The following is a 25,861-nucleotide window of genomic DNA, read 5'->3' on the forward strand; positions in this document are numbered from 1 at the left end:
TGTATTTATTTATTTATTTATTTATTTATTTATTTATTTATTTATTTATTTATTTATTTTTCATTTCTCCCCCGCCGAAATGCGGCCGGGAAACCAAAATACGACCTCGTGTTTATCAGCACAACTCCACAGCCTCTAAGCCTCTGCAGTGGGTAGGAGCATTTAGAACTTCTGAAAGTCCATGATCTGTAATTTACAACATTCTAGCATGCAAACTCTAGCTCTGTTCCTTCATCAATTGCGACGAAAAAAAAAATCACAATCAACATTATTCGCAAAGATGAATACGCTTTTATTGCGGTCATATATTCTTCTACCTATCAAAGACACCTTGTGGTCCGGGCACCACAGTTCGATCACTTCGTGGCTTATTCCTTGAAGTTGATCGATGTTCTATTTCGGGAAAACAAGAACGTTAACTGCTACACACGTAGTTGTTCCATGAATAAGAACGACCAACACTAAAACGCTGCTGAACACTTTATTTTTTTCTTCTTCAGCTTAGAAATAACGTATATACAAAAAGTGATTGTTTATTGATAGTGCGCGATGTACGAACGGTGCGATGTGGGCGAAGTTCGAGCGGTTCGTCGAGGCCGGCCTGCAAGAGTGCTCTAGCACTTTCAATTCAGCACAAGCAACGGCAGAATCGCAAAACGACATTATCAACAGCAATTGACCAACAACGTGGATTGTCACCTTTCCTAGTTCTACTAGATTCGGTGTTACTATATAGAGAAAGCATCCGAACAGTATGAAAGGTACGTTATAAAACAACAATGTCCTCCTAACAACATTCAAGGGGCACTAAATAATATATTTTATATTCCGTGCCTCTTTATTATACTATATACATCGGCTCAATACTGGACGCGCTGTGGCTACATTTGCATTGTGCACCAGTTAAAACACTCATTTTTGGTCCGCAACAGATGTCTCGCTTGAGCTTGCATTGAAGATCTACTACAACAGTTAAAGAGGTCGTATAATATGCCATTGTAAGAACTTTCGGTTGCCCAAGCCAAAAATGAGGTCCTATATAATAAGGCATGAATATCGAGTGTAACTGAGAGTATCATAATAAAACTCACGCTGAAAGTCTCTTAAAAAAGCAAATAGTAGCTTGACAAAATATGATTGAACTTTGAGTAGCGTTGCCCAAACAGGGCACTTGTTTTGTGATTCTCCCAGCTCAGCATGCAAGCTCACTTTGGACAGTAGTGTGAGAAAAAAAAAATACTAATCAGTTTAGACCGATGAAATATTCTTTTAAATCATTATTTCCGGTAATTTAGAGGCACGAGGTTGATTACAAGGAAAGAGAATGAAGGACAAGTTCCCTTTTTCTTTTTTTAAATTTCGCGCCAAAAATATCAGCACCGGTAACTTGGCGTGACGTCATGAATTCCATAATTTTTGTATGTGCGTTTATGTCGTTGTGGTGCCGCAAAACCTTTCGAAACATGCTAAGTTCACTTTTTGGCTTCTTTAGAGTGGTGCAATCTAGTCCCCCGACAAATGACATGGTGTCGCAGTGAGCTATAGTGCGGGAACTTGAAGGCGGCGTCACTACCCTGCTTTCACTCTTGTTTCTTTTCTGAATTATCGAGCCGATAAAAATGCTTTTTTTCCGGTATTGCAAAAAGATTACCACCTATTTTTGTGTTTGGAGTTCCTCCAAAAACAGTAATGTCTCTCGCTATGCGCTTGCTTAAATCTTCTTTCGTTGCTAAAATAAAGTTCGCTGTTCCTACTGTAAGATGACGTTTTCACGATCACTGTCACACACACTCTCATCACTAGGCGGAGTATCGCGAATGAATCACGTTACGATATATCCTACAATTTTCGCATGCCGTGTAGTAAGTAGTCAAGTATGGTAGATACAGGTGTCCGGAATACATGAACATAATAAAAGCAAACAAAGAAACTCAACTATTTCTTTTAATAAGAAAGTAGGCAGCTGAAACAAAATTTTAAAATACAGAATGTGCGAGATCCTGGCATCAGGGATCGAGATATGCAAGTGACTATAATGCATTAAATAGAGAGTGCAAAGGAAATAAAATAAGACGGAAAGAAAGAGAGAAACATTGCGAAATGTCCTGGCCTTCACTCACAAATGCTCTTGTAACTTGTATCTTTGTCACTAGTTCTCAAACGGTTAACTTCTTTTTTCATGTCGATAGCATTCTCTTGATGCTGGTTTAATAGAGTACAAATAGGAATTAACAGCATGAAAAAAACTAATATTAACGTAGCCGCACGTCATTTAGTTGAGTACTGTCCTGCCCTATTTAATTTTGACATTTCGAAGCTATTTGGTGTAGCATTTGACTGCAGTATTATTTGGTAAATGCCCTCCTGCAAGCGCAATGACTAGTAAATAATCATAAGTTAGTCGTGACCTTTATACAGATGGATTGCGCTTGGTAATGAAACCTGTCGCAAAGCGCAATCACCTGTGAATGAGACAGCTTCTGTGCTTGGTGAGGTGAATGCATGTAAGTTCAATAAGCGGTCAAATGTCGCACCAACAGTGAATAAATAGCTGAGGGGCAGCCATATCCAGTCGTTACGTTCGTCTGTGAATCGCATCTCTTTGGGCATACAGCTGATGGGCACATAGCTGACCCTGGCTGTTTAAGGGAGCGGACTCGAGATTTAGAAAAAAAAGAAAGATTCGAGCGATAGTACTTCCAAAAATTGGGGATCGCTTTTGTCCTTGCAATATATATGGACCCTATTCACATGCCACCTACAGAGTTCGTCTACAGAGCTAGTTCGCATGAAGGCTAGAGCTGGCAATAGCATCCTCGATTAACGACACAGTGAAACAGAAAAATGAAAAAAGTAAAAACCAATCACGAAAGCGCATATGAAATTTCTTGCGTGCTGTGGCTTCTGATGAGGGCCGTAGAAAAGGAAGAAAAATGAGACCGAACTTGGACTTGGCAGTGCAATCAGCTTGCACAATGGATGGATGACCAACATAAGAAGATTGCAACTGCTTCAGCGCACTTAAGAGGGTATTTGCAATCCTTAAGTTTTTCGAATGTCTCGACACTATACCTTAGTTCGTGCGCTGACGTTCTATAGAAACTTATTTGTCTCCAGTTTCGCGCCTTTACTAAAAACCGTGAGCTTCTGTACTTGAATAGAATATTCAGATTTGCTCGCTTCGAAAGAGTAGCTGGCTAGGTCTCGTGGCAGTTTCATTGTGCCAAAAGTATCCCAGTCACACTGAGTACTGAGAAGGAAAACATGACAATTTTATGACGGAAAGTGACAGGAAGCGTTCGGTGTATCTCAACGCTGCACGAATAGGTACTTTTGAGATGATGTTGTGCAGTGAAGATAAAAAAACGGCAGTAAGATCTCCTTCGAGCTAGGTCGGAAACGTGCAGCAAAAACCTGGAAGTATTCTCGTTTCCCACAGTATAGAGCGATCCCCGAAAGGAGGCATAGTAAAAGATCGTAAAGCGAGACAATGCGCCTATAGTGTTGCCAGATGCCTCCTACAGTATTTGGTCGTTGCCTGAAAACGACAGCCCCGAATCATTTCTTTCTTTGTGTACCGACTCCACTGCAAGGCATGCAACATATTTTGCGAGAGTGCTATGTACATTTACAATTCGAGGCAGATAAACCGAGGTATGCACAAACGACGTAAACAGTTCGTCAGCCTTAAATATCACAGTCTTTTCGACGCCTACATGGCTGTGTGTTCCGCGCCGTCGTCATTGGTCATAGCATAGTTCACGTGACCGTTGGTGTAGCCGATGATCTCGCGGAGTTTTTCCGGTTTCTCGGCGGTCTTGTCCTGAAAGAAGAAATGGGGCATGTGTATGCAAATATAGTGACCAGTATCGACTCAGCTACAGCTAACATAATTACAGAGTAAGGTGCCGTATTTTTTCATTTACTTATTCAGTGTGGTAGGACTTTAAACTTAGCTAAGGTTGGATCTGGCGCCTGAAATATATTTAACTTTCTTCTCTCCACATCTCTGTCGCTCTCTCGTTACGTCGCTGCAACGATGGAGTGCCTCCAGCGACGGCTTCTGGACATTTCTATTGGGGAGAGGGAAAATTTCCTCTCTGGACTGTTGCGCGGGCGATTAAATGCACGCGCTGCAAAGATTTCGTGGGGTGCTCGCGCGTAAGGTCCAGTGCGCATTATGGCGACATCCGGGGAGCTGCACTGGCACCACCGGCTGCTTCAGCTACGAGAGGCGCTGCTTTAGCGTCTTGCTTCAATCATCGTGCCGTAAATTTGTTATCTACGCGCACTTTAACGTATGGAGCGATCAAACGACTTCGCTATGACTCATTAGCTGTGACCAACCAGGTTTACGCAAAGTACTCGTGCATTAGGGCGTCATATGTTGCTGCTCTTCTAAATCAGTAGTATGGCCGAAATATAATTTGTTTTTATGTTCCCTTCATTGCTTTGGGCGTCCTGGTTATTTTAGTATTATCAAGGCGTCACTCACTTACCTCGGCCTTCGCGGGCACGCATTTTTGTTCCTTGGTGCACTGTTGTTCCTGCTTGGTCCTCGTCCTCATGTAGAACTCCCTAATTCCCGGCGCTAACAGGTTTGGATCTACATCAGCCGAGTTCTTTGTACCTGTGTGGGAACGTGAAACGACAGTCGCTTTTTTTTTTTCAGCTAGTGTGCAGATATGGTCGTGGTCCTCTAAATAAGGTACATTAGCTGTCTTTAGTAGAGGTATTCTCAGTAACAGCATCCTAACATATGTAAGCCAGAATAAGTTGATCCAGTGCGGGTCGCATTTCTCTACCCTTGCGTTGGCCATGCCGTTTTGCTTCTGAGCGCGAGTTCACGGGTGCAGTCTCGGCTGCGGCGGCCGCATTCCGATCGAGGTGGAAGGCAGCAAATGAACTCCGTCCGATCGTGCAGCGCATTTTGGGCGCAGATAAAAAAAAAATTCTGGGCAATTAAAAAAATAAAATATGGAGCCTTTTCCTACGGCCTCTCATAGCCAGTTAGCTGTTGTGTGGGACTGTAAACCCCACGAATTAACCGTTCAAACCAACAGTCCAGTGATTAACTAACGGGGACGTTTTCTCAACGCAGAAGTAGAAACCTAGCGTCCTGTGTCAACGTTTCTCTTGATCCCGCTCTGTTATCTTAACAGACAAAATGACAACGAAAGAAAAACACCACCAGATGAATATGAATGCTTCTTACGACTGCTTAACTGGCCTGGGAGACCAGGCCAGTTAAAATCTCAGATATCGCCTGTCACTTTTTGACAATCTGTCAAAAACATGAATACGTAAAAAGAAAGAAATGTAAGCATATTCGACATTGTATTGAGGAACGCAAAGGGGAGGCGACGAAAGGGCAAAAATTCGTACATATTAGGAAAAATCGCTACGAGCTTCAGTACTGGGTAAATACATACATATATATGGTGAACGCGGCATGACGTAGCTTCGCAAGCATAAGCTGTACTTGTTTTGAAGGCCAATTTCCTGTGATTTGACATTTTGATCGCAAGTCGCACCACTGGAAGACATTGCAAAGACATTGGTACTCACCACGAATAAGCGTGACAAATACAGCTACGAAGATTGTGGAGAGGAAGCTGATTGCTGGGATCCACATGTACGACACGTGGTACAGGTCGTATAGGCCACTGAAAACAAGGAACAAACGAAACATGGTTTACATATTAGTGAGCGTAGAGTGCTCGCGTGTCTGACGAGCAAACACACTTGGTACGGTAAACGGCACATTACGTTTTGCGCAGTTTTCAGTAGGTTAGTCTGTCTAGATTTATATATTCGGATATATATTCGGATGAAATTGAGAATATCGGACACAAATGTGTCCAGCTTGTTCGCAAACAATAAACTGTTCAATGTTTAAAAGGGGAGAACAAGAGAGAACACGAGAGCATTCCAGCAATACAGCACTTTTTGCAAATTTTTGTGAAGAACAATAGAAAGGAAAACAGCAACACGACGGCACGTTCTGAAGTTCCTTCGGTTGGTCATACGTGCGCACTTGGCTATACTGTACAGTGTACACACGAACTGTTTCTGCGGGCACTGTCACGCAGCCCGAAGAGGCGTTCCTAGTGTTACGCAGTGTCACCGTACAATCCTATACGTCACACAGTGTACAGTCACAATTTGTCAGAAAGTCCCGTACGTGTCTTTTAAGTACTGCAGCAGCGCCTTCATAGCGGATCGCGCTGATGTTCGCGTACGCCAGTTTCCAAAGATCTTGTTTTCTGTCATTGGGCATCCCCTGGCCCCTCCCCCAGTACAGGGTAGCCATCCGAAGATAATTACTGGTTAACCTCCCTGTCTTCCCTTTGCCTCTCTCTCTCTCTCTGTAATCCAAAATAGTCCCTCAAAAGCCTGTAAGTGCGTTGATATATGAGAAATTACAACTCACGCCATTGAAATCACGAAAGGAAATTTTGTACCGAGGAAGAATATGTTCACCAAGGGCACTGACAGTATTCACTCCTAAAAACAACAACGCTACTATTATTGACCAATAAGTAAACAAATACAATAAATCGGATAGGCGCGACTTCTCCACTCTTTCATGTTCGTGTTATCGCTACTAAACTATATTATTATTTTGTATTAAAACACACATACACAGCGAGAGAAGGAAATAGGGAAGAAGCAGGCTTGCAACTGCAACCGAGAGGGGCACAAACCCTACCTGCTCTTTAGGAAGGAGGGGATAGAAAAGGAGGTTGAAGTAAGGAGAAGGGAAGTAAAGAAGAGAGAAACAGCAAGATGACATGGCCACTAGGACGAAAGTAAAGCAAGGCACACAATGAGCAAGTAATAACAGAACATACACGCAGGTTGCCCTAATTACAGAAGGATGTACAAATTTTAATAAAGTCAGCAACTATAGCACATTGGTTGTTACAAGCAGTGCGAATATCGTTTGTGCGCCTATCGTGCCTATCAGCACATCTCACCCGGAGTGGTATGTTCGCTGAGGGGGCACTTTGAGCGTGTAGTTGAAGGTGCAGGCTTCAACCGTGGTGCGTGCGATCACAGGCTGCCGAGGGTAGACCATGCCGCCGATGGCCACCCAGAAGGACAACGCCATGCCCGTTAACATGGACATGATAACGGTCTGCAGAAAAAGAAAATAAATGAAAGAGTGCCAGTGCCTATCAGCTATATACAGTGCGAACAAACACGGTCATGCACAGTACAGAGCACGACGTCGTGCTCATATTTGCCGAATGGTGTCTCCATGAGCATCCCGCCAAGCGAACGCACTAACGAATGCTAAGGCTCAGACGTGGGCGCCCTCTTCTAAGGCCAACTTTCTTGTCTGTAGCCGCTGACACCATACACCGCAATGCCGGTAGAGGGTTTTGACCAGATGTATACGTATTGCTCATATACTCTATGCTACAGGAGAAGATACAGGAGAAGTAGAAAGAGGCAGCGTTATGCTGGTTACGTCATGACACTCAGTCGGCGCTCGACGACCGCGCGAAAAACTAATACGAACTGCAATGAGTGACTGTGCTCTGCTTATCTGCCGCCGTAAAAGTGTCAGCAGCGGCGTATACTTCGTACAGACGTTCTTGCTCCTCCGTTTTCGATAGTGGGTATGTTCGAGCAATCGTCGTATGCACAATGCGAGCGTCCTGATTCGGGTGCCACTTCTTAGCAGCATCGGCAAGTTAATTTCGTATTGCGGTATGCCCGCGCAGAAACCGCAGCCGAAATCCATTCAGTGCGTGTCCTACTGGACGCCGGCTGTGCATGAAATGCAGTTCGGTCGTGAATACATCGCGAGCATTGCGTGCAGTGAAATCGACGCGCTGAATATAGGGCGAAGTATTGGTTTCAGTTATTACCGGCTTATATGGTATCCGTCTATATATGCCAACGCTTCACAGCACCAACTTTGTGGAGTTAAAAATAAAAGAAGCGCAGATCCGAACAAATGTATTTTCTTTCCCTTTTTTGTTTAAATAAAATGCGTACATTCAAATAGGAAAATCAGCTACTGAGAAATAACCAATGGCCTGTAACCGTCATGCCGTTCTCTCTCTCTCTCTCTCTCTCTCTCTCTCTCTCTCTCTTGCATCCCGAAAACATGCGTATAGTCGACCCTTTCACAATTAGCCGCGTATGCCTAGTTTCGCAGCCGCATCCTTCGAATTATTTTTTTTTTCTACCGCGTGATTCACGCACTTGCAGTATCATTCAACCACGCTTAGCGAGCGTGACTGTGACGCCGTCTTGGGAAGCTGCGCATCCGATTCGGCAACGGTCTCGGCAATGCGTGCTTTCTTGTTGGTGTCGCCGGCAATTTCACAGCGATAGTGCTTTTTCTCGTCGGTTGCGTCTTTGTTGCTTTATACTCCTTGAAAGAAGTCATGCGGAACGCGAGACAATTTACTCCAAGGTCATAACCGATATGCAAAGCAAATGGCTGTACGTTATATTGCCACGCACCTACTGAACTATAAGCCATTAATGTATGTTTCCTCATGTTTTTCACTGCAGCGAAGTAGGTAAGGCCATGTTGTGAGGTATAGGTTTTGTATACTCGAGGTAGGGCTGAGAAGTCCTTGAAGGATGAGTAATTGCCACAACTGCTACGGCTTTCGTCGGAATTCTGCCGTTACATTTCACATAAAATAACGCTGATGAACAGTGCTAAAACAAGGGCTGTCACAGGCTAAAGTTTTCGTTTCGACAAGGGTTACTTGTCAGGGCAAATAATACCGACCACCAATTCCTGCCGTTCGTCATCGCAATAACTTGCCACAAGATGATGTCTCCGAAATAAACTGTGACACATTTGTTCAAAAGCTGAATACCTTATGCTGAAATGTTGAATAGCTTTTGAACATCGGTTGATGATCCTGTTCTAATTCCCGTGTCTAGTGCCTTTAATTACTTCTTGATTTGTATACACGTATGTTCGCTTACACATACGTTTGCTTTCGTAGTTTTACTGTTAGCTTGCGGACAGTTTTTTTTTTTCGTTTACTATAATTTCCTTATGTAACGCCCGGAAAGGGCATTTAGGGTTTGCCAATAAAGAACAGACGTATGGAACTTATTCCTGCCTGGATTACAACGTTAATTGTCATTGAATTGCGAGATATTTAGGCACTTATAGGACGAACGCGCCCCAGGTCTCGAATTTCTGCAATGCGCGTCCATTCAGTTATGGTTAGTTACATCGCACACTGTGAAAGAATAGGAAATGAAATCGCAAATCGTTGGTCGCTCAAAGCCAAAATACTCACCCCGCTTTCGGACCACGGAAATAAGAGACCGAGGAAGAATATGCCTCCGGAAGCGCCTACGAAGCAACCAGTCGTGACGAAAGTTGCCTGGGAACAAAAGCGGGACTTACTTTCACATACGGTCTTGCACTGTAGCACACATCGACGCAAATGACGTATGTGCATGGTGTATGTGCAAATGTAGAATGGTAGATAAACAAAAATACACTATGCGAGTTAAACCTACGCTGGCATGGCTGTGGAGCCGCGTTACGGTCTCCACTGCATCAACCTCTCTGGTACCATTCGTTCAACCCTTCCCATATTTGAGAAGGGCTGTGCTTTTACCTAGATGTTCGGCCACAGTAACTCGGCGGTTATCTCCCATTACACGTGGCTAAAAATATTTATCATAATATATGTAACACTTAACAAATTGTATAAAGGCAGAAATCAGTGCTATTTCGTCTGACATACGCTGGGAGACTGAGCAGTGCTAAAAGGACAAGACGGACATGAATTACGAAGTATGAAGTACTTCATATACGAACTATGAAGTGGCGTCGTGCGTTGTATTTCATGTCTGTCTCTTTTGCCCTATTAGTGCGGCTCAGTTTCTAGTTTTAGCAAATGAATACGACGTTTTGATGAATTCGCTAGTAGCGTAATTCACCAGATTCGAAGCAGCGCATTCAGATTGACTCACCGAAAGGATGGAAGGCAGTGTGCCTGCGAGAAATGCGATGACCACCGTGAGGAGACCGTAGGCGGCAGCTGAAATGGAAGCAGAAATCATGTTCCGGATGGTCTCAACCATAAGAATACGTTAGGGCCCGTACAAGAAAATTATCTTACACACAAAAAAAATATTTATACAGGCACTCGTGTGACTGCCGCTCATACCGATAGACACTATAGCATACCATCCCCCCACGGTGATCACAGATCGTGTATTGCATTTATGCATGAGATAAAATTTGCGAATAACGGGTGCAAGTGCGGAGTATATGTGTTCCCCTCGCCTTACGTCACCGAGTTTGGTCTGATAATTTTAGTACAAATAAACTGGTAGCTGTAATAAAGTTCATCTGCGATAGGGTAGATGATCGACTATATGATAACTTCTACACGCACCTATCGCCTTGGTTGCCCACATGACACCCCTGGGAGACAACTTGAGCTTGGGCTTTAGGAAATCCTCCCACGTGATGGCGGCCAAGGCGTTGTAGCCAGATGACATCGTGCTGAAATAAAGACGTTAGAAAGCGGTGCAGCCTCATTTCACGGAAAAAGAATACGGTGAACTGAGGGACTCGAAACGTGCCAGTGTTAGCCAGCGCCAATCATGAAGCCAAGATAGGTCATTCAGCGTTTTGCGTTCGTTGTCGTTTCGTTCCCCGATATATAGGTTTTTCTTTTTTAGCTGCATCAAATTCTTAAAATTTGCCTCGGGTAAATAGCATAATTCTAACCCAATTACTCGATGAAGCGGCCATTATTTCTGTGAAAAATAAAAATGATTAATTGACTAGTTAACATAATTGAGTATTTATGCTTTTCACAGTATTCATTGCCGGGTTACCAAGCTTTTTGTACACGCGTCCAAGCAGAAAAGGATGAGGCGTCGCAGTTAACTTTTTCCTTTTTCCAAGCTAAAGTGATCTTTCTACGCTTGAACACACCTGTGTTTTTTTTGTTTGGGTGCGTGATTCCATTATCGGTTTACCGACCTCCCAGCTTCAATGCCCGGCTTTTTTTTATTCGAACTTGATTCTACTTTGTCGCCCTTATCACTTGAAGAGCGCGTGTGTATCATAGGCACCATCAATATTCACCTGTTGCGTCCCACTGTATAAGCTTGGTCGCACATTATCTCGATAGCATTATCCCAAGATAAGCCCCAAAGGGCGTATATTTAAAAGTGTAGCCGTAATATCAGCTACACTCTTAAAACAGTTGCAGCCTTTGAGGTGTATACTTGTCCCACAACAATAATCGTCATCTGCCTTGCTTGCGTTTCCTTTCTTGAAAACTATAGGCGCTCGCTACTTTCCTGTCGAGAATGCTGCGTCACACTGATAACGCACATGTCGTTCGTGACTGGGAACTACCGGGCTCGCAGCATTAAAGAAAAGAAACGCGGGCAAGACAGATTACGATTATTGTTGTGGGACAAGATAAGCCCCAAGGGGTGTAAATTTTCTAAGAGTGTATACACTCTTACACTGTAAAAACAGTTGCACCCTTTGGGGTGTATATTTGCCACACAACGATAATCGTCATCTGTCTCACTCTAAGAAGACTGTACACCCTTCGGAGTGCCCCTTCTGCCACACAACAATAATCGTCATCTGCCTTGATGCGTTTCCTTTCTTTAACGCTGCGAGCCCGGTACTTTCCAGTAACGAATGGCATGCGCGTTATCAGCACGGCATAGCATTCCCGACAGGAAAGTAGCGGTTGCGGCGTTTTGAAGAAAGGAAATGCGGACAAGACAGATGACGATTATTGTTGTGTGGCAAATATACACTCCAAAGGGTGTAAACATTTCTTAGAGCGTAGGCAGAGTTACAGCCGTTGGGGTGTATCTCTGCCACACAACACTCTTAGAAAAATTTACACCCTTTGGGGCGTATCTTGTCCCACAACAATAATCGCCATCCGTGTTGCCCGCGTTTCCTTTCTTTATCGCTGCGAGCCCGGCACATTCCAGTCACGAACGGCATGCGCGTTATCAGTGTGACGCAGCATTCTCGATAGGAAAGTAGCGAGCGCCAAGTTTTCAGGAAAGGAAACGCAAGCAAGGCAGATGACGATTATTGTTGTGGGACAAATATACGCCCCAAAGGGTGCAACCGTTTTAAGAGTGAACAATAATCGTCATCTGCCTTGCTTGCCTTTCGTTTCTTGAAAACGCCGCGCCCGCTACTTTCCTGTAGGGAATGCTATGTCATGCTGATAACGCGCATACCATTCGTTGCTGGAAAGTACCTGGGTCACCGCGTTAAAGAAAGGAAATGCGGGCAAGACAGATGACGAGTATCGTTGTGTGGCAAAAGGGTGTAATTTTGCTTAAGAGTGATAGTAGAAACTAAGGCGCAAGAAACTATTTGAGGACAAAGGTTTCAACGGTGCGCGCCCATCAGTCCGCTGACGGTAGTGCCTATCGGTGGGACCGATGCATGCTTCAATACCAAAAACGTTTTATATCTCGGTTGCTGTATACAGCAACCGCCGTTTCACGGGAAATTATTAAGCAACGTGGCAAAATTACGTCACTGACGGAGAGAAAAAGCGCCCACCTTAGCAGCACGAGTACTGATCTGTCATTGAATTCGGATTTCCCGCGAAGCGCCGCTTGCTATAGCAACTGGAGATAAACCGTTTCTTTCCTGAAGTTGCCGACAGATAGTCGCTGTCGCCAGAGGGTGGACGGGCGCACACCGTTGATACATTATCTGGTCGATTATTCGCGCCTCGCAAGCAAGCCTTGCAGTGTCCCCACCTAAAGAGTATGCTCCCTACACTGTGGTATAGAAACCAAACTTGCTGACCATTACTTCGTTTGCGGCGGAATGAGTTCACCACATACTGCGACGGCATCCACAGGTTTAGGGTTAGAATTGTGCTAACAGGCTTAGAATTGCGCTAACTTGCACACCCAAGCTTTAAAAATTTGGTGCAGCTAAAGAAAAAAAGGCACTCTGCATTTGCGGATATATGTAAGACAACTCGGGGAACTGAGTTTGTGCTTTCTCCTGTCTTTGCCGAGGAGGCAACTTGGGTCGCTGGGCACATGCCCGAACAGCTTCGGTCATTGTAACGTGCCACTCGGTGTGTGCATATATCCTTGGCCGAGCCCGCAGAATGGATGTGCCACTGTCACACGAGGAGGCGTGAAGCCCTTAATATACTGTATTTAGATGTTTGTCGTATACTTCTGCGTGCATACAATTCTCATCAACATGCTTCCCTCGACGAGCATCATATACCGCCTTCGTCATCGTGACGCGGACAGCTAACAGCTGCGGGCGACGAGGCTGTGCTCGTGCCATCCACAGTTGATGCTACCTCGCCAACTCAAACAAGGTTCGTGTCATTTAGATTTGAAGATCGCGAGTTATGTCTGTGCGTTTTTCAAAAAGTATATGAAGCCTATTGTAAACCTAACGCTAATCTCTAATTATCTGTAGCTGGAAACAGCTGATTTCCACTGTATTTTTTTTCTTGGCGTCGTTGTCTGTTGGGGGGGGGGGGGGGGGGGGGGGGCTCATGGCAGGTATTCCAAAACTGAAATACTCGCATGACGCTGATGCTAACAGGGCTTTTTTTTTTTCTACTTGTTCTTTCGCATCAGTAGCACGAAGTAAGTACTGCTCGCCGCGATACAGTGACACGGCTTGTAGGATCTCGGGCTTTTTACTAGGTTTCTCGATTTGTTGAATTGGTGGACTAAGCACTGTGACTTAATGTCATTGCTAGTGTTAGTACTTCCCTATAGTTGTTCCCGCTCGTTCTGACCAGTGCATAAAGTGCTTAAAGATCGGCTAGACATTTGATTAACTACGTGTAGTGATAAAGCCACGTGACCGTCGTACCTGAGTGATCCGCTGTAAACAGCCGTGACGAACAGTCCCGTCATGCCCGGTAGGTGGCCTAGGGAGTCCATAACAAAGTACGGCATCATCTGCGACCAAAAGGGGATTCAGCGTCAGTCACTGACCTGCATAGCGATGTCGATACTTTATTTCCTGTTTGTTTAAGATGAAGTTCTGATACTAGTATGACAACGATGCTACGAATCGGTATGACTATAGAATAAGTGGTGATACGTTGTAGTAAATGAATGTATAAAGTAAGAAGGCATTCAACATGGGTAAGGTATCCTTGAATGTGTTTGCATATATAATACAGAGTAACGTGTAATTGTATCTATTAAGTTGACTTGTAATTCTGTACTCATAACGCTCAGCCTTTTTCAAAGGTGTTTCTACATTAGGAAAGAAATAATTGTTGAAAGGATGGTAACAATTATTATAGTTTTAACTACTACTACTACTACTACTACTACTACTACTACTAATAATAATAATAATAATAATAATAATAATAATAATAATAATAATAATAAGTAGTAGTAGTAGTAGTAGTAGTAGTAGTAGTAGTAGTAGTAGTAGTAGTAGTAGTGAGGGTCTCGGCATGTCTTGGTGTAGCGGGTGACGTCTGCCATCAGGCGCGGCGAGGTTGTAGTAGTAGTAGTAGTAGTAGTAGTAGTAGTAGTAGTAGTAGTAGTAGTAGTAGTAGAAGTAGTAGTAGTAGTAGTAGTAGTAGTAGTAGTAGTAGTAGTAGAAGTAGTAGTAGTAGTAGTAGTAGTAGTAGTAGTAGTAGTAGTAGTAGTAGTAGCGTTTTTGGCTGCATTCTCACGGTAACGACATAATAAAGTAACGGTAACACGCATGCCGTTAGTTTCGTACTGTCGCTGCTAAGCAAGGTCAGGCTCGTTCTTACAAACTGGCCAGAAAATGTCCATGCTGTTCTTCACTTGCCTCGTCGTACTTGTTGATGACGGATGCCTTCACCGGGTCGCACTGATGGTAAATCGCGAAAAGCACGAGACCACAGAGCGAAGATAACGTCAGCGTTCCTCCGACACCCAGCATGTTGACGTACAGCGCCCTGCGAATAGGAGCCTGTTGCGTGAACAGTGGTTTCATACAAGAAGTGGAAATCACGGTGTTGTATGATGCTTCAGGAAACTCTTAGGTCACTCTACTGCTCTTCTACGCACGGGAACAAACAAGCCACTTTGCTCGCATTCATTCATGTGCTAATTGTGGTTATGTTGTCCCTGCAAACTTCTTAATCTCATACGTCCAACTAACTTTCTGCCGCCCCCTGCTGCACTTCAATTCTCTTGGAATCCAGTCCGTAAACCTTAATGACCGCCGGTTATCTTCCCTCCTCATTACATGTCCTGCCCATGCCCCATTTCATTTTTCTTGATTTCAACTAAGATGTCATTAACTCGCGTTTGTTCCCTCACCCTATCTGCTCTTATCTTATCCCTTAACGTTACACCTATCATTCTTCTTTCCATAGCTCGTTGCGTCGTCCTCAATTTAAGTAGAACCCTTTTCGTAAGCCTCCAGGTTTCCGCCCCGTAGGTGAGTACTGGCAAGACACAGCTGTTATACACTTTTCTCTTAAAGGATAATGGCAACTTGCTGTTCATTATCTGAGAATGCCTGCCAAACGTACCCCACTGCAGCCCATTCTTATTCTTCTGATTATTTCAGTCTCAAGATCCAGATCCGAGGTCACTATCTGCCCTAAGTAGATGTATTCCCTTACCACTCCCAGTGCCTCGCTACCTATCGTAAACTGCTGTTCTCTTCCGAGAGTGTTAAACATTACTTTATCTTTCTGCAGATTAATTTTTAGACCCACCCTTCTGCTTTCCCTCTCCAGGTCAGTGAGCAAGGCAATATCATCAGCGAATCGCAAGTTGCTAAGGCATTCTCCATCAACTTTTATCCCCAATTCTTCCCACTCCAAGTCTCTGAATACTTCCTGTAAACACGCTGTGAATAGCATTGGAGAGATCGTATCTCGCTGCCCGACGCCCTTCTTTATTGGGATTTTGTTGCTTTCTTTATGGAGGACTACGGTGGCTGTGGAGCCGCTATAGATATCTTTAAGTATTTTTACATACGGCTCGTCTACACACCGATTTCGTAATGCCTGCATGACTGCTGAGGTTCCTACTGAATCAAGCGATTTTTTCTAATCAGTGAAAGCTACATATAAGGGTTGGTTATATTCCACACATTTCTTTATTACCTGATTAATAGTGTGAATATGGTCTGTTGTTGAGTAGCCTTTACGAAAGCCTGCTTGGTTCTTTGCTTGACAGAAGTCTAAGGTGTTCCTGATTCTATTTGCGATTACTTTAGTAAATACTTTGTAAGCAACGGACAGTAAGCTGATCGGTCTATAAGTTTTCAAGTCTTTGGCGTCCCCTTTCTTATAGATTCAGATTATGTTGGCGTTCTTCCAAAATTCCGGTACGCTCGAGATCATGAGGCATTGCGTATACAGGGTGGTCAGGTTTTCTAGAACAATCTGCCCACCATCCTTCAACAAATCTGCTGTAACCTGATCCTCCCCAGCTGCCTTCCCCATTTGCATAGCTCCCAAGGCTTTCTTTACTTCCCCCTGCGTTACTTGTGGGATGTCAAATTCCTCTAGACTATTCCCTCTCCCATTATTTTCGTGGGTGCCATGTGGTACTGTATAAATCTCTATAGAACTCCTCAACCACTTGAACTATCTTATCTATATTAGTAATGATATTGCCGGTTTTATCTCTTAACGTTTCTCTGTAGGGGTTGTTATTTGCATCTAGCAGCTGTGATTCGATGAACAACCAAGGTGCATGTCACCTGCGAGTAGCTGTGACACCGTCCTCTCAAAGACGCTTCTGAACCATACAGTCGCTTTGCCTCGCAGTGACTACGTCCGTCTATAGCCGCACTCATTAAGTTGTCCCCACGTGTTATTGAGGTTACGTTTGTCACCACGTCTGGGGCCATTGTAATGCGCCATCCTATACCTCGGTACGAAGCAAAGTCATCGAGCACCACAGGTGTAAGTGCGCATACTCACGCGCGAGCCTTGTTGATGGATTGGAGACTGCAGTAGCGCTGAATCATGGTCTGGTTGGTGCACAGTCCCATGGTCCAGGTGACCGTGGATCCGATGACGACGCCCCAGAAGGTGAACGTCTTCTGAAAGTTGAAGCTCATGCTTGCCGTCGGGAAGCAGTGCATGGAGAATTCGTTAGCACACACCCACATCGATGCAACCATGGCATGGCTCTCGAGTCACTGCGCTGTAGTGCATTGGTATTCTGAGCTGACGCACTCTTATTGCTGATATTCTGTTGCATTGGTGTCCTACGGCAGGGCTATGTCGGCTAGCCACGTGCGGTAGAATGAGAGCGGCGGCTAGTAAACCATGTTGTTAGGCGCAGCATAGAGAGAGTGCTAGTATTAACCGTGGTTGCTTACAGATGTGTCGGGAGTGTTCTTGCACTTAACACTTACGAAAATGCCTCATTTAGACCAGTGTATCTAAGGAAATACCAAAGTGCCTTTGTTGCGCGAGATGCATAGGTAACGCTAGTACATGGGCCAAGGACGTACCCTCTAACTGAAGGGATGGCCGTTCTTGTCTTATGTTGAGTGTGGAAATTAAGGACGTTCTTTGTAGTCCCTGTGCCGGAGGACATTGAACACATTGTTAAGGTGTTAACGGATGTAAAGAAACGACTTACAACGCCGAGTTATACAGTGAACTTCTGAGTCTTACAGCATCAACGGAGGGCTGCTATGCTACCGGAAGCACACGTAGTGTCCTGACAGATAACAGCTATGACAACCTTGTTTTATGCTTGTTTGTACAATTTGAAGACGAAGCTATGTATCTGGCAATTCTTGGGTAATGTGTAGCCTATTGGAAGTGCCCAAGTGGTGACCGATGTTGTGTTCTCTAGCTAACCATTTGTGCCTTAAGGACTGGACTTCAACAGAAAGTTCTATAAGTAAGACGACTTGCGTGAATGTAACTGAATGATTGCCATTATTGCTCTCTGCACTCGCTATATCTCGTTCCACACATACACTTTACTTTTAATATCCTTGGTTCCTTTGGCTATCATGCAAACAACGCTTTTCCTTCCTTCCCTCTTCACCACGCATCCAGAGTGAGACTGCAAATTTTGTTTTCGAAGGTATTTAACGAAATGAGCATATATAAAATAGATAACAAGGTTATTAGGAACATAAATAAACAATAAACCTTTTCCATGTGTTTGTACAGCTATACACAAGCAGTAATTTTTCTGTTTGGGGAGCAAATGTTGGTTACTGACACGCTACATCGTATATTGATACCTCCTGTGTATAGTGGTGCGTGCTCTTCAATATGCATTGTTTAAATTTGTCAGTAGTACGACCCTCAGTTCTTCATGTAGTATTGTTTTCTTATTCATGTTGTTTTCGTGCATGAGGCATCTATGGGAATTGTCACGATTTCACGAGACATCGCCTGCAGCTGTACACCTTACAGCTCACACACAGTGTGCCTCGAATTTCAATCTGCGTGCCTCATAATCAGATCGAAATCTGGCGCTCAAAACCCCAGATTTCTTTACAGAGAAGTTGTTTATGGCTAATTAAGGTTCTGTGCATTTTTTTTTTTTGTGTCCGTCAACAACTTTGTGTGACCAAAAACTATCATCATCAGCAATGGCCCGTGCCATTGCTCGCGCATTCGTCGTCGTCGTCTTCCACAGCTGGCTCCGCTGCCGCTCATCACGCCAGCGTTCCCATACTGCCCCTCCCTCTGCTAAGGCGCTGACGCACTGGCCCACTGCCAGTCGGTGCGGTGATTTCAGTCTCTCATTCTTTGTCTCAATATTTCGCGAAATGTAAACACGAATGTATATAACGAATGTGTAACACGAATGCACGCGGATGCATAAAAATAAATGTACGTGCGTACTTTCCTCACGATGAGCGTCGATCAAGTCAACAAATGTGTCCGTACCTTTGTTCAAAATTCTGTGTCACCTCTTTGGCGTGTGCTACACAGCTTCGCCGGTCATCCATTCACCTTCGCAGAGTGGAATAGGTCATGTTTTATTTTTAAATTAAGATCTTTAGCAGTGTTTATTTAAAGAAATCGCTTAAGACAGCTTCTGCAGCTTGAAAAGGTGACGCTGAGCACCCAACCTGTAATTTGACAATCTAAGGCAAACTTATATTTTATAGCTCGGAAACTTTCAGTCGCTCTTCCGGTGATTTTTCCAGACCTTGTGCGCAGAATCAGAGCTTTAATGAAGTGACGTGCATATGTACCTACTCAAAAAACTCAAGTAAGCCATGCTTGTCCACGGTGTCGAAAACGGCGGCAGGCCCACCAGTGATCATCAAGCCCTGTGAGAATGACAAGCAACAACAGAAGTTAGAAAAGCACACGTACCACTTTGTCTGTTTATATACGCAGCCGCTATGGCAGGTTAACTTAGTCCCGTGTTCTACACACTTGGCCTTGCTTGTGGCTGCAGAAATCTGAACGAAACAAGGACGTAACAAAGTGCCAGAACAACAGTGCTTTTCTTTCTTTCTCTCCCTCTCTCTAGCTCTCTCTTTTCTTTTTCTTCTTTTTTTCCTGTCCGCTCTGTCCTGAATTACTGCGCGCAATTTGTGGAGCTCCACTCAGTGGTTTGGGCTGCTGAGCACGAGGTCGCGGGATCGAATCCGGCCGCGGCGGCCGCATTTAGACGGGGGCGAAAGGCGAAAACACCCGTGTGCAAATATTTAGGTGCACCTTAAAGAACCCAAGGTGGTCAAACATTCCTGAGTCCCCCACTACGGCGTGCCTCATAATCAGAAAGTGGTTTTGGCACGTAAAACCCCGCAAGTTTTCACAGTGGTAACGAAGTAACAAAACGCCACTGTAACGCCTTTTGTTTTGTTTATTGATTCACTTTTACATCTGGAAGTGCTTGCACAGTGCTTCTATAACAGTGCCCTTAACAAGGTTGCGATGAACAGCACAAAGCTCAAGATAGAGCGAAATACTTAGGGAAAACATGACAGTCAATGAAAGTGACTTACAGAGTTTACAAATTCATTTCGAAAGTTGTTCTCTTTCAAATACCGAAATTTCTTTCGCACTCTTTAATTTCAATACGATTAATTATAACATGTTGGTACACTGTACAACATTACTTGGTACACTGAGGCATAAATCTGGTAAGTTGAAGCCCATTAGTCTTAGGTCTATAGGAATAACGTTCCTTGCCAACGTTAGTGTGACGCAAGTTAAGGAAAAGAAATCCGCATGTCACGCGTAGATGAAGCACCCTTTCACTGATGTGATGTGCAATAGAACACGCTATCACAATAAAACATTCATTTTCACATTAACAACGGCGCCCTGTTTCCAATTGTGAACCGAGACAAATAAGTGGGAAATTTCGTTATCGTTGAGTGCAACCCTGACATCTATTTCAGACATTGTTACGAGTTCTATGGAGGACGCCGACCTGGGGCAACAGTGATTATATTTCGTTGGCCGTGCATGTTCTTCTCAAAAAGGAACGTCCTCATTCACTAATTTATCTGATAAACTCCTTCGGTGGCTAGCATCACATTGAGGATGATCATTTACCCTGTCTCTTCTAATGTGCAGGCGTCGCACTTTAGACATATTTTGTCGTTGGATTTCTGTAGTGCCAAGATAAGGCGCAAGTTGGATACCATTCTATTGGAGCACTCACAATGACGCAATCATCTGCTATCTCTCCACCCACATTTTCTAACTCCCTTCGTTGAATGCACACCGTAGGGGCTCAGTGTCTGTGGGGTTATGCTGCATGAGCACGAGGTAACGCGTTCGATTATCGACGGCGGCGGTCGCATTTAGATGGAGGCGAAATGAATTAACGATCGTTTGCTTATTTTTTCACGTTAGGGAACCCAGATAGTCAAAAAGTATTCTGCATACAGTCCTCCACTATGAAGTCTCTCGTTGCCCCAGTGTTACTTTGAGATGTTAAACCCCATGCACCGATCGTGAATCTTTCGTTAAAACTTGTACTATGCACCACCTTGTTGTCGGACTGCGTGATTCCATTCAAACAATCTATATGCGCCTTTCCTTTCCAGTTTTGAGAGCGGCATTGTACTATCAAATAAACATTAGCTCAGCCCATTTGGAATACCTTTAATCGTTACATTTGGCAAGCCAAGTATTTCTGGCAGAGCTAAATGCTCAAGCACATTAAATGCGGAACATCTCAGGGTGCAACAAGTATGCTTTCCAGGATATCCCTGCCGCTCTTGCAGAGTCACGCTTCAGCAAAATATGGACCGTATTTGTTGCTTTCGCTGCAAATCAGGCAGCGTGTGACAAAAGCGGCGATGAAAAAAGTGCACTGTTGGTGGCACCTACACACAAAATGACAGCGATGGTCGACTAGGCAGTGCACGTGCAGTGACTATCCTTTTGGGCATTATGATGCAAGCGGCATGCCTTCAGAGGTATAGTTTCTGCAACCAGTGCAGCACATCTTCGGGTAGTTTGTCAAGACCGGAATTACAGTTGGGGGTTCATTTGCACTAGCATTTTGCAATATGCAGCAGACTTGGGAGTGTAGACCTTTGGGCAAAGCATTGGTGATAGGCGGAGTACTGATTGATGGGTTCGTGATGTCAAAATTACTTTTTCCCGCATGTGACTTGCGTTGAAAAGAGCTCGAAAAAGCCGATGTAAACATTGCCAAATTGTAGTCATCTAGGCACCAGTGTGCACTCCATCAAATTTTACTTTTCGCAACTAAACAATAGTCTGTTCATATATTCCTTTAGCGAGAAAATAAGAGTTAATTGCAACTAGCGGAGCCATGACAGCTCTGTGCAATACTGCTTGCTTGAACAAATGTTGCAGCATAGTTGTAGGAAACAAACGGCTAGCTTTACCTTGATGAGAACGATGAAGAATCCGGAAAGCATGAGCAACATCTGTATGACGTCGGTCCAGACGACAGCCTTGATGCCTCCCTACGAAGAAAAATTGCCTCTGTAATCTTCGTAACCGTGTTCCGAGACCACTGACAGGAACCAGACGTCAGGTTTAACCGCCATCTTCGTAGGTTCAAGGACACGCACCACATAGGTGTTATGACGGTAAAAGCGGTAAGCTAATGAACTCAGGCTGCGGGGCTCGTTGCACCGGCGTCACAACATGAAACACGCACGGCACGATGTCTAGTGCTGCATGGTGGCACAGTGTGAACATAAACTACCAAACTTAAGGTAGAGCACAAAAGAGAACGCAGGACGACAGAAGGAGACGAAGACACACAGCGCTTCGCCTCCTCCTGTCGTCCCGCGTGCTCTTATGCGCTTTAGCTCAAGTTATGCGGCACCAACTGGCCCATCAGTCTGTTCTTATAGACTAAAAGAATGGTTGACCCCTGTCGATATACATAAAGGGGGATGCGCAAGAATTACGCAGTGAAAAAAACAAACAAACACTTAAGCTGTCCACATGTCCCTCTAAGAGTATGGCGAATGCCTGGTGGACTTCTCTCCGGCTACGAACATAAGGCGTGCCTGTTCTCTCGAGATGCATTATATACACAAATAGCTAACATTAGCCTGTTAGCTTGAAGTTTTTGTTCTCATTGTTTATGTTGTCTTAACTACAGGGAATGGTTATCTCTCACAACACGTCGTTTTGGTACCTCAACATTCTAGCAACGAACATAACGAGCTGTCATACAGTTTTGTATTTACACTGAAACAGAAAAATAAACAGTGCGCAGTTAGACAATTACATGACGCTGCTTTACGCTGTCGATCTCATTTGTCATCTTTTTGAGCTTCTCTCAAACAAACACACTCTTGACATGGAGTACTCCCTTCCGCCAGCGTAGGGTAGCCAACCAGACCCTTGACTGGTTAACATCCCTGCCTTCCTATATTCCTCTCTCTCTTTTGACATGGTGAAGTATTGATTGTTCGATAAAATTAAAACAGCCGATGACGGTTACTGGCGTGTGACAATACTCACAATTGTCGTGTAAAAGGCGCAAACGCTTCCGTTGAGCACAATGGAGAGCCACACTGGAAGACCAGTCACTGCGTACAGAGCAGGTCAATGAAGAGAATTAGAGCTATCACTGCCAACTCAATATCATGACACCAACGAAGATATTTTTTCCTTTCTTTCTTTTGTGTGTGTGTATGTGAGTGTGTATAGTGTATGTGTTGCAAGAGTAGTATACACGGTTTGAGATGGAACATTCAAAAGACGAAAATTAGATGTTGCCGCGTGTAAGGAATACAAAGTATGCACGCGCTCGGGGGGGGGGGGGGGCGGACTTATTAGTTCTGGAAATTAAATCTCAGCCAGAGCCCTTTACTGGTCGCGAAACTCCGCCCTGAATTTTGTCGCTCATTGCCTTCCGTCACGAGATGAATTCGTTCGTGTTCATCACAGTAATCTTTTTAAAGATGCACATTTTCGTATCCTTGTGCGCTTGGAAACATGTACGAACCGCTTCGTTTAGTGTAACCTTTACATTCGACAAAGGTAACCGAAACATTAAAGCCACTGCACAGCAACATGTATATAAAGCTTATGCGGCAAAAAATGGGAAACTGATCACCTTTATAAGTTTATGCAATAAGAGCGCGGAACGTTGACTATGTCCTCGAGACATTTATCATATCAGGGCGTGAGCGTGACATTGCTTTTCATCGGCATATCCACTGAATTTGGGTTCCAACTAAGTCAATCAATCAAACAATCAATCATCAAGCCCGAATTATTTTCATTGTTCTTGTTTTTTACTTTCACGTGGAGAAAACTGTTAACAACGGTGTTGTCGACTTCTTTGTGGTTCTTACAGCCTTTAAAGTATACGTTGTTGCTTTAAAAGCTCTCAGAATTTAAATCTTGGAAGTTTGGGTCACAATCTGGTTTATGTGCACTGTACGCGGAGATGGTAGAGAAAGCACTCACCCGACCCAAGTGCAAGTGACGGACCGTATAATACTACTCCCATGTAGAAACACTGTAATGTAAAAGAGAATTTCCAGTAAAATATATATGCAGACCCAAAGCATATGTTGGAATCTATGCAAAGCGAAGCTTAAGTAAAGCGATTAATGAAGTGCTTCACAGCTAGCAGCGATGCGTACAATTTGGCGGTGACAGGTGCATGCACAGAAAATTACGACACGTATAAAGTAACATTTAACGATTCTGTTCCTCTTGTGCCACAGTGAGATATACACGTCCTGGAAAATTGGCCAAGAACGGCCAAGCCCCTGTGATACATACTGAGTGGATATAAATCAAAGAAAATAAAGTAAATCAGAGAATTCTTTAAATATAACTCTCCATTCCATTAGCCGACCGGTATTCTTTATAGATGCATGATGGATCGACGTATAGCCGTAGTTGCTTTTTCCATTATGAAGGGGAAATAGCGCGTAAGATGAGAACTAAGAAAGGTCGACAACGCATGCGCTGTCACGTAGCGACACATGTGACGGCGCATGTGCTGTAGGTCTTTCTTAGTCCTCGTCTTACGCGCTGTTTCCCCTTCCAGATGCTTTAGAGATGCCTGTGAGCGGGAATTATATGTTCAGGTTTTATGTAAGAAGTTATTATTTTTATTGGGCAGATCACAGTTGGACATACGTGGTCAGTATTCGAGATTTATATGAGCCACTTCACGGGTACCTTCATATACCGTCTGTAGATATATCCTCAAATATATTCGGAAGGACAGCCGTTCCGGTCAGGAAAGTCTGGGAGGGCCAGCAAAGAAAGCTTCGCTTTAAAAAAATACAGTTCAAATATAGCCACAAATTACCATTTGAACCACTGTGATGGCGGAAGTAAACTTTCGTATGAAGACAGAGTTGTACCGCTTCTCCAGGTACTGCACAAGAAAACACAAGCATCGGTATAAGTATCCTGAATAAATTACACCCCACATCGCGTACGGCAAACGCCTTATGAACGTATACAACCTAAGCAAGTACACAAAATCTGCTGCTGCTCGGTTCTTATATGTTTTTATTTTTCATTCTGTCGTCAAATGGTTACCTTTTGACGACTAACTTATAGTGATGACAGTACCAGGTACGGTCAGATATCTAGATACACACCATATGTTACCTTATACCAGGTACCAAATGTCGCCATTATCCTTGCAGTACCGTCGTTTGGCACATCAACTGGAACGCTGCCAAACGTGTGCTGTGAAATATACCACTCGGCATAGCGAGTCCTCTTCGATTACTGCAAATTTGCTCATATAAATTCTCGCGCACGCGTACTTTTAGGGGCACATCAAAGAGCTCCAGGGGTCGAAATTATTTCGTAACCCCCCCCCCCCCCATGACGTCCCTCAAAGATTACGTGTTGCTTTGGGACGTTACAATTCATAATCGAATTCAATAACAAAAATAGGTTGCGTGATGTGCAGTTTATTGGAGAATCGTGACGTGTCTATATGGTTATTCACTAAAAAATTGACATTCTTCAGAGAAATGAGGAGTTTGTAGGTCGCTATTTGTAGGTTTGTGTATCCTGCAGCAGATCTTCTTATCCTTTGAGACTGTGGTTCACAGAAGTTAAATATTCGTGTGACGAAGAGGGGGAAGTCAAATAGGTTTGACTCATTAATACATTTTACATTAAGCAGCCTCACCAACCGGCCTTACCTGGTTCACGCTGACCATGTCGATTTCGTAGAACACGGGCAGAAAGACGTGAGCTGCCAACAGGATGCCGATGACGACACCGATGAAGTTGACCATGTACTGGGAGCCGTTGATGAAACTTTCTGATGGCACGCCCAAAATGGCGATCGCCGACAAAAAACTTGCCATTATGGACATCGTCACCGGAAACACCTGCAAGAGAGTTGGAATAATCATTGGCTTCGACCCCATAATGGAGAGATACCGACCTCACAAGCTGTCGCAGCAAAGGCCTACAAATTT

General features: G+C 44.1%; 1 protein-coding gene across 2 annotated transcripts in view; it reads right to left on the reverse strand.

Moving 5' to 3' along the window:
* Positions 1-465: 465 nt before the first annotated feature.
* The window catches only part of LOC142582492 (sodium-coupled monocarboxylate transporter 1-like), an 89,731-nt gene continuing 64,335 nt past the window's right edge, over positions 466-25,861 (reverse strand). For both annotated transcript variants that reach the window (XM_075692280.1, XM_075692281.1), the window contains exons 3-18: positions 25,580-25,771; positions 24,724-24,792; positions 23,865-23,916; positions 22,911-22,978; positions 21,815-21,895; positions 19,191-19,264; positions 16,932-17,072; positions 14,813-14,942; positions 13,865-13,953; positions 10,401-10,510; positions 9,973-10,040; positions 9,288-9,374; positions 6,981-7,141; positions 5,569-5,666; positions 4,500-4,630; positions 466-3,823 (exon numbers count right to left, since the gene is read on the reverse strand). In XM_075692280.1, the coding sequence (XP_075548395.1) occupies positions 3,713-3,823; positions 4,500-4,630; positions 5,569-5,666; positions 6,981-7,141; positions 9,288-9,374; positions 9,973-10,040; positions 10,401-10,510; positions 13,865-13,953; positions 14,813-14,942; positions 16,932-17,072; positions 19,191-19,264; positions 21,815-21,895; positions 22,911-22,978; positions 23,865-23,916; positions 24,724-24,792; positions 25,580-25,771 (1,662 nt within the window). In that variant the 3' untranslated portion in view covers positions 466-3,712. The remainder of the gene's footprint in view (positions 3,824-4,499; positions 4,631-5,568; positions 5,667-6,980; positions 7,142-9,287; positions 9,375-9,972; positions 10,041-10,400; positions 10,511-13,864; positions 13,954-14,812; positions 14,943-16,931; positions 17,073-19,190; positions 19,265-21,814; positions 21,896-22,910; positions 22,979-23,864; positions 23,917-24,723; positions 24,793-25,579; positions 25,772-25,861) is intronic.

This window comes from Dermacentor variabilis, chromosome 5 (assembly GCF_050947875.1).
Source record: "Dermacentor variabilis isolate Ectoservices chromosome 5, ASM5094787v1, whole genome shotgun sequence".
NCBI classification, from domain to species: Eukaryota; Metazoa; Arthropoda; class Arachnida; order Ixodida; family Ixodidae; genus Dermacentor; species Dermacentor variabilis.